Source organism: Fundulus heteroclitus, unplaced genomic scaffold (genome assembly GCF_011125445.2).
Source record: "Fundulus heteroclitus isolate FHET01 unplaced genomic scaffold, MU-UCD_Fhet_4.1 scaffold_77, whole genome shotgun sequence".
Classification (NCBI taxonomy): domain Eukaryota; kingdom Metazoa; phylum Chordata; class Actinopteri; order Cyprinodontiformes; family Fundulidae; genus Fundulus; species Fundulus heteroclitus.
In genome coordinates this window covers 475,820-483,579 of record NW_023397219.1, presented here as the reverse complement: position 1 = coordinate 483,579, position 7,760 = coordinate 475,820, and the positions used below count along the sequence as shown (strand labels likewise).

Below are 7,760 nucleotides of genomic sequence, written 5' to 3'. Positions count from 1 at the left end.
GTCAGATGTTCATCTGATGCATCTGAAGACCTGGACACCGTTGCCGTTGGAGCTAGAGAAAGACAATTTATCAGTCATTTAAGCAATCATAATGTTACACAACAGGTTGTAATAATGTAAACCCAAAACGTTGTACTTTTACTCCTTCTGCTTATTAGAGCTTTACAAATTTCTAAAAGAATGTCCAAATGGTGAGTGTTGGCCTAGTGGTTAGAGCAGCGTGCTTGCACTCAGAGAAGGATGCAAGTACCCGGTTCAATCCCCACTGCCTGCACTCTGGGTCCCTGAGCAAGACCCTTAACCCCAGATTGCTCCCCAGGCGCCGCGCAAGGCAGCCCACTGCTCCCCAAGGGTGATGGGATAAGATGCACAAGGGAATCTCTCCATTGTGAGATCAATAAAGTTCAATTATTATTATTATTATTATTATTAAATGTGTAAAAGAATGAACAACCAATTATATATGTGCTAGCCCTAAGCAGGTGGAGCAATAGCACTAGGTGAATAAGTATAAATTTCACTGTTAATACCAAACATTATTAAAAGTGGTTAACATGCAGAATAAAAACAAATACTCACCTAAATCGCCATCTCAAGGATCAATTCATGGTCCTTTGATAAGGACTGTAACGGCGGCAAACAAGCATTGTAACAGGAACATGACCAGAACTTGGCCAGAACACAAGAACACAATAGGTCAAGGCTCAGTTTGGAGAGCTATTCATAATTCATGTGAGAAAATAACACTCCAGTACTGAAACCTGTTTTTTTTATAAAAAACCTGTCTTTGCTCTTGAAGATGTTTTTGGCACTGAGCGGTCCTCTTTTTTCATTGGTCTTGATACTGCTTGCATAAAGACAAACATGGAAGGAGATTAAATTATAGAAGAAAATATTTAGGAATAATGCAAGAGTGACAACAGGGTACCTACTGTTCACACTCTGAAGTTTAGAGGGTGAGATGCTTAACATTGCAGACTCCAATGCTTCGTCCTCCTCCATTACTAAGGTAGACCAAACAATAAAAATGGTATACAAATTAAAGAAGGGTCAGTTTGGGAGGAATTTCGAATGTCTCAGATGTTTTTGTTTCCATTAAAAAAAAAATGTCAACAGTATTCTCAGTAACCTACCCAGGGGTTGATGTGGCACACTGGGTTGTGGAGTGGTATCATGGGAGGATGATTGCTGTTTCTTAAGCAAGTATTGTTGCAGCTTGTTCATCCGCGTTCCAGGAAGGCAACTCTTCTTCAGTATGAAGTCAGCATAACCATCTGCTCTACTGTCCCAAATTTCCTTCCAGGTACTCTTGGCCCGAGAGCCAAATCCAACGAGCTGATCATCTTCAGAAGACGTTGCTGTAGCACCGACTTTGCTTGCTTCGTAATTTAGGACATCTTGTATTTCCTTAAAACTGAGAGCATACTTAACAAAGGCCAGGAGGCTCATCTTGTTAAAGCCCTCTGTAATACAGATGCCAGATTCCTCCTCCTTTTGCAAGTTCATGATGAGGTACAAAGTGTAACCCACATCATTTTCTAAAAGCCACCTGAATGACTTCCCTTTGTACTTGCCAAATTGGAGTATATAGTCTCCCAGCACTTCTGAGTCATCTGTGACATCCCCTCCTCTTTGACGAACCACAGTCAAAGCGTTTTGTCGCACAACATCCTCTTTCATCGGGGCAGATCTGTCCCGCAAGCTGGGGTTGTCTCTGATCAGCTTGGCCTCAGAGGAGGGATCCTGCAGAAGAAATCCAAGGGGTCCCTTGCGAAAAACAACATTCAGCTTTCCTGGGTAGAAGAGGATTTTCTTCTGCATTTTGACGTCTGTTTTGGGGCAAAAAGAGATTTGATCATGTTTGACAAAAATACAATAAAAAACGTTTAAGAATAATTGTTGTATAATAATTAAGACTAATTAATAACCAAGTCAATCCCTGTAGAACAGTAAAGAAAATATCTTTAATAAATTTTCCTTCAAATTCTAAAAACCGACAAGCCAGTCTAGGTGCATGTACAAGAAGATAAAGTTTTATTCTTTAATTGTCCTGTGATCAGATCTGATATCTCTGACTTATTTGAGTCATTTTATTACTGAACGTTTCTCTGAAACCACACCACTAAAATAGACATTTAATTACAGATCTTAGCAGAATCGATAACTTTTTGGAAATGATTCCTCTATACTTATAATTTACTGATCATAAACTGCTTGTCTACAGCGGGTGGGTTTGATTCCCCGAAGGGGATTACAATTTCATGCAGTAACACATACTTCATACAAATTTAGCAAGGAATAAAAAAATCTGTGACTCAATGAATATATCATTAGTAAATTGTATAGTAGCGACACTGTTACATGCACGAACACAAGCATAGTCGGCTGGAATGGCACGATCATAGATGCAAAGATTTTCCGTATTTTAATGCTCCACCGCCAAGCACAACTTACCGTTATAAAGAACGTGATGGATCAGAACGTGATGAATCAGAACGTGAGATCGATCAGAACGTGATGGATCAGAACGTGATGAATCAGAACGTGAGATCGATCAGAACGTGATGGATCAGAACGTGATGAATCAGAACGTGAGATCGATCAGAACGTGATGGATCAGAACGTGATGAATCAGAACGTGATCGATCAGAACGTGATGGTCTGTAAATCCTCGATATTTGTTGCATACACAAGGTCCGCGTCTCCAACAGTAATTCCAATGCAAATACAGTATTTCCTCTTTACCGGTGAAAAACAAAATGCAAATACAGTATTTCCTCTTTACCGGTGAAAAACAGAAATGCAACAGCGCCATATTGCGTAGTGGTCAACAAGTGTGTTACATCCATAGTGGGTTATGGCTGTAAATAAAGAGGTGGAAAGAGCGCCCCCAAAATCACGCTTGTGGCCAAAAGGTGTATTACGTCCGTAGTGGTTTAGGACTACCATAGGAAATGAATGGGAAACGGTTTAGGGCGGTTTAGCTAAACAATTCTCGATGCGCGCGCGGGAGGTCGTGGGATCGATTCCCGGTGTGGGACACTAAGAGTTTTGTATTATAATCCCCACAGTGTGTATATTAAAACATGTGTGCTGATCCCATGAAGTATTTTTTTGTACCACCCGCCATTTTGAGTTACCATGGCAACGTTACAAACAACGTTTTTTCTCCCTATTTGAGACTCATCCCAGTACAGGATTTGGACCAAACTAACAGAGTACACTCACCCAGTGATACCAAACACAACCATGTTAGCGGCTAACAGTTAGCATGTTGCTAACCGGAAGTAGCTCTAGGAAGCCTGTACAAACTTCTGCTTCACAGATTTGGTGAATTTTAGGATTTTCTCCCTTTTTAGGCACTTCTCAGTACAGGATTTCAACCAAACTAACAGAGTAACATCACCCGCTGATACTGAACACAGCCATGCTAGCGGCTAACCGTTAGCATGTTGCTAACCGGAAATAGGTTTAGGAAGGTCCTACCAACAGCTGCTTAGCCAGAGTTCTTCTGCCTTTACAGACAGAGAGGGCTGTAGCTGTCAGTGAGTCTCCATGACAACGCTGCTAGCAAGAGGCTCCTAGGAAGTCCATTGACTTAACATGGCACCTTTCAACGGCCGCTGCGAGGGCTGTGAAGGCCATAGGAACCTGAAATTTGCAGTGTTACTTCCTGTTGCTATTTCTGACGGTACGGTACGCACCAAGTGGCAGGCGCCTTGCTAAATTTCTTCAGAAATTTTTCTAGTTATTAATATTCTTAATTGTTTGACGCTTAATGTGGCCCGAACCGTGGCGTGCACCCCCGCAACATAGGTATCAAAACGTGCGGCTCGGTCGGGAATAGTGTGCTACTACTTTGATTGGGGTTTCAAGTTACCATGGCAAAAAAATTAGCGAAAAACCACCCCCAAAAAAACCCATAGGAATGAATGGAGTCGGGTAGAAAGAAAGCCTCAAAAAAGCCTCCAAATGACCATTTTCAACGCTGTACTGTGTCGTCGTGCTTTCACCTACGAACACCATTTGACTTCCAGTTTGTAGATATATCTGTGACCTACTCAGAAGTGAAAACGGGATGTGGATATCTTTTATCGTCTCCTCACAGTTACTCCTCAAATCTCATGTCCAAAAATCAGCCAAATCATCGTTTATAATGAAAGTCAATGACGGAATTCTCCAACCGCTAGAGTGGGCCACTCTAGCGTTTTCAAAGATTTCAAAACTCCGAACAACTTGACCTTACTCGCTCAATTTACCCTCTACGTAGACAAATTATACATCAAAACGTAGGTATTTTTGTCTGGATTTAGAAAATGTAACCCTCATTGGTGTGGCTTTTATAGATTTTTCGCAAATCACCTCAGACCGACACAAACCCGAAACCTCCCCCATTCATTTCCTATGGAGCGGTTTTGAAAAATGACGTCTAAAAATCCAAAACATCACATGTTTTCGCATCGTCGCTACTCCTAAACCGTTTTATGTACAGACATGAGACTTTCACACATGAATGTCCCAACCCTTCTGGCACTCAAGAAAAATGAATTTTGTGGATAACTGTTACGGTTTTTCCACAGGAACAATTTGTTCGGGAGTAGCGAATGTGCAAAATCCTGAAATCGCTTTGGAGCTGCATTTTCCCACATCATCCACTTTTTTACATCGTCGCTGTGCCTACACCGATTTTTGTAAAAATATGAAAATGAGCTACATGGTCATCAAAAGCCTGCTGATACTCACAGTGAAAGAATTATTTTGATATCTCTTATACTTTTTTAGCCAGAGCGATTTGTTCGGGATCATTTTCAGAGGATTTCTGAAATTTCATAAAAATGTCCTTTAGATCATAATTTTTTACGCCTTTATTAAACTTTTTCCAGCAAAAACCGATAGCAAGTCTTCTTCCCCTATCCTTTACGAAATAAACACAGAAAAAATTACGTCTCTACCATTTACGGTTCCGGAGAAATCGTGCGTTGTTCGAGGCAAAGTTCTCCATTATAATCCAATAGGCAGACTTGGACACCAAGTGTCTGCACTTTTTTAGACTGGCCCGCTGCAGCTGTGTCAGTGAGTTTCCATGACGACGGAACTCTGAGGGCCAGTGGGAGACGTTCCATTGAGATAGAATGGCAACTTTCATTGCTCACTGAAGTGGCTGTGATTAATGTAGAAATCTGAAATTCGCACAGTCACTTCCTCTTAACATTTTAAAATTTTAAAGTGACTTTCAGCCATGTGTCAGTTTTCTGTGCCATTTTGGATGTCACATGCTTTCCTATTGGGCCTTTGCTTCCAACAAGACCTGGCATGATAACCAGACACAACCCAATTGGCCAATACAGCACCACCCACATGTGAGAAATGGTGCTACACGTCATTTTGGTCAAATGTTGAGTTCTGGGCCCAGATGTGGTGAGGCTGAGTTGCTAAAGGAGGCCAATCTGACCCATGAACTTTGGTCACGTTTGGTGACATTAAGTATTGGCACCCCTATTTGAGGCACTTCCCAGTACAGGATTTGGACCAAACTGACAGAGTATAATCACCCGGTGATACTGAACACAACCATGCTAGCGGCTAATGGTTAGCATGTTGCTAACCGGAAGTAGCTCTAGGAAGGTCTCACCAACATTTGCTTCACAGAGTCTGTTTAAACTTTAGAGAGAAAGCTCCACAAGAAATTTGGGCTACGTCGCATAAAGCATCTCCAAGCTATGAGGTGTCAAACATCCAATGCTTTTCAATGGAGGACCAAACCCCTTATGGTCCCAATAATGCATGCCCATATATGGCGAGTGCAGGCTTAGCATGCAAGAGGTCGTGGGATCGATTCCCGGTGTGGGAGACTAAGAGTTTTGTATTATAATCCCCATAGTGTGTATATTAAAACATGTGTGCTGATCCCATCAAGTATTTTTTTGTACCACCCGCCATTTTGAGTTACCATGGCAACGTTACAAACGACGTATTTTCTCCCTTTTTGAGGCACATCCCAGTACAGGATTTGGACCAAACTAACAGAGTACACTCACCCAGTGATACTAAACACAACCATGTTAGCGGCTAATGGTTAGCATGTTGCTAACCGGAAGTAGCTCTAGGAAGCCTGTACAAACTCCTGCTTGACAGATTTGGTGAATTTTAGGATTTTCTCCCTTTTTAGGAACTTCTCAGTACAGGATTTCAACCAAACTAACAGAGTAACATCACCCAGTGATACTGAACACAACCATGCTAGAGGCTAACTGTTAGCATGTTGCTATCCAGAAGTAGCTATAGGAAGGTCCTATCAACTTCTGCTTTTCCAGGGTTCTTCTGCCTTTATAGACAGAGAGAGGGCTGCAGCTGTCAGTGAGTCTCCATGACAACGCTGCTAGCAAGAGGCTCCTAGGAGGTCCATTGACTTAACATGGCACCTTTCAACGGCCGCTGCGGGGGCTGTGAAGACCTTAGGAAGCTGAAATTCGCAGTGTTGCTTCCTGTTGCTATTTCTGACGGTACGGTACGCACCAAGTGGCAGGCGCCTTGCTAAATTTCTTCAGAAATTTTTCTAGTTATTCTTTATTTTTCTTACATCACGATAAATGCAGCCAGAACTGTAGCGAGCACCCCCATGATATAGGTATCAAAACTTGTGGCTCGATTACGAGATGTGTGCTACTACTTTTATTGGGGTTTCGAGTTACCATGGCAACAAAATTAGCGAAAAACCACCCCCAAAAAACCCATAGGAATGAATGGAGTCGGGTAGAAAGAAAGCCTCAAAAAAGCCTCCAAATGACCGTTTTCAACGCTGTACTGTGTCGTCATGCTTTCACCTACGAACACCGTTTAACTTCCAGTTTGTAGATATATCTGAGAACTACTCAGAAGTGAAAACGGGATGTGGATATCTTTTATCGTCTCTTCACAGTTACTCCTCAAGGCTCATGTCCGAAAATCAGCGAAATCATCGTTTACAATGAAAGTCAATGACGGAATTCTCCAACCGCCAGAGTGGCCCACTCTAGCTTTTTTAAAGATTTCAAAACTCCGAACAACTTCACCTTACTCGCTCAATTTTCACTCTACGTAGACAAATTATACATCAAAACGTAGGTATTTTTGTCAGGATTCGGGAAATGTAACCCTCATTGGTGTGGCATTTATAGATTTTTCGCAAATCACCTCAGAGCGACACAAACCCGAAACCTCCCCCATTCATTTCCTATGGAGCGGTTTTGAAAAATGACGTCTAAAAATCCAAAACATCACATGTTTTCGCATCGTCACTACTCCTAAACCGTTTTATGTACAGACATGAGACTTTCACACATGAATGTCCCAACCCTTCTGGCACTCAAGAAAAATGAATTTTGTGGATAACTGTTACGGTTTTTCCACAGGAACAATTTGTTCGGGAGTAGCGAATGTGCAAAATCCTGAAATCGCTTTGGAGCTGCATTTTCCCACATCATCCACTTTTTTACGTCGTCGCTGTGCCTACACCGATTTTTGTAAAAATATGAAAATGAGCTACATGGTCATCAAAAGCCTGCTGATACTCACAGTGAAAGAATTATTTTGATATCTCTTATACTTTTTTAGCCAGAGCGATTTGTTCGGGATCATTTTCAGAGGATTTCTGAAATTTCATAAAAATGTCCTTTAGATCATAATTTTTTACGCCTTTATTAAACTTTTTCCAGCAAAAACCGATAGCAAGTCTTCTTCCCCTATCCTTTACGAAATAAACACAGAAAAAATTACGTCTC

At 41.5% G+C, this 7,760-nt stretch overlaps 1 protein-coding gene across 2 annotated transcripts; it reads right to left on the bottom strand.

Moving 5' to 3' along the window:
• Window positions 1-525: 525 nt before the first annotated feature.
• Window positions 526-2,700, bottom strand: LOC118561970. 2 transcript variants are annotated; one of them, XM_036134231.1, is made up of 5 exons: window positions 2,455-2,700; window positions 1,134-1,829; window positions 929-1,004; window positions 762-844; window positions 526-669 (listed from the first exon to the last, which is right to left on the bottom strand). In XM_036134231.1, the coding sequence occupies exons 2-5, from the start codon at window positions 1,819-1,821 to the stop codon at window positions 605-607; spliced, it is 912 nt and encodes a 303-aa protein (XP_035990124.1). In that variant the 5' UTR covers window positions 1,822-1,829; window positions 2,455-2,700; the 3' UTR covers window positions 526-604. The 2 variants fall into 2 exon arrangements, with proteins under 2 accessions (XP_035990124.1, XP_035990125.1); XM_036134232.1 differs by having other exon boundaries at window positions 782-844.
• Between the last annotated feature and the right edge of the window lie 5,060 nt (window positions 2,701-7,760).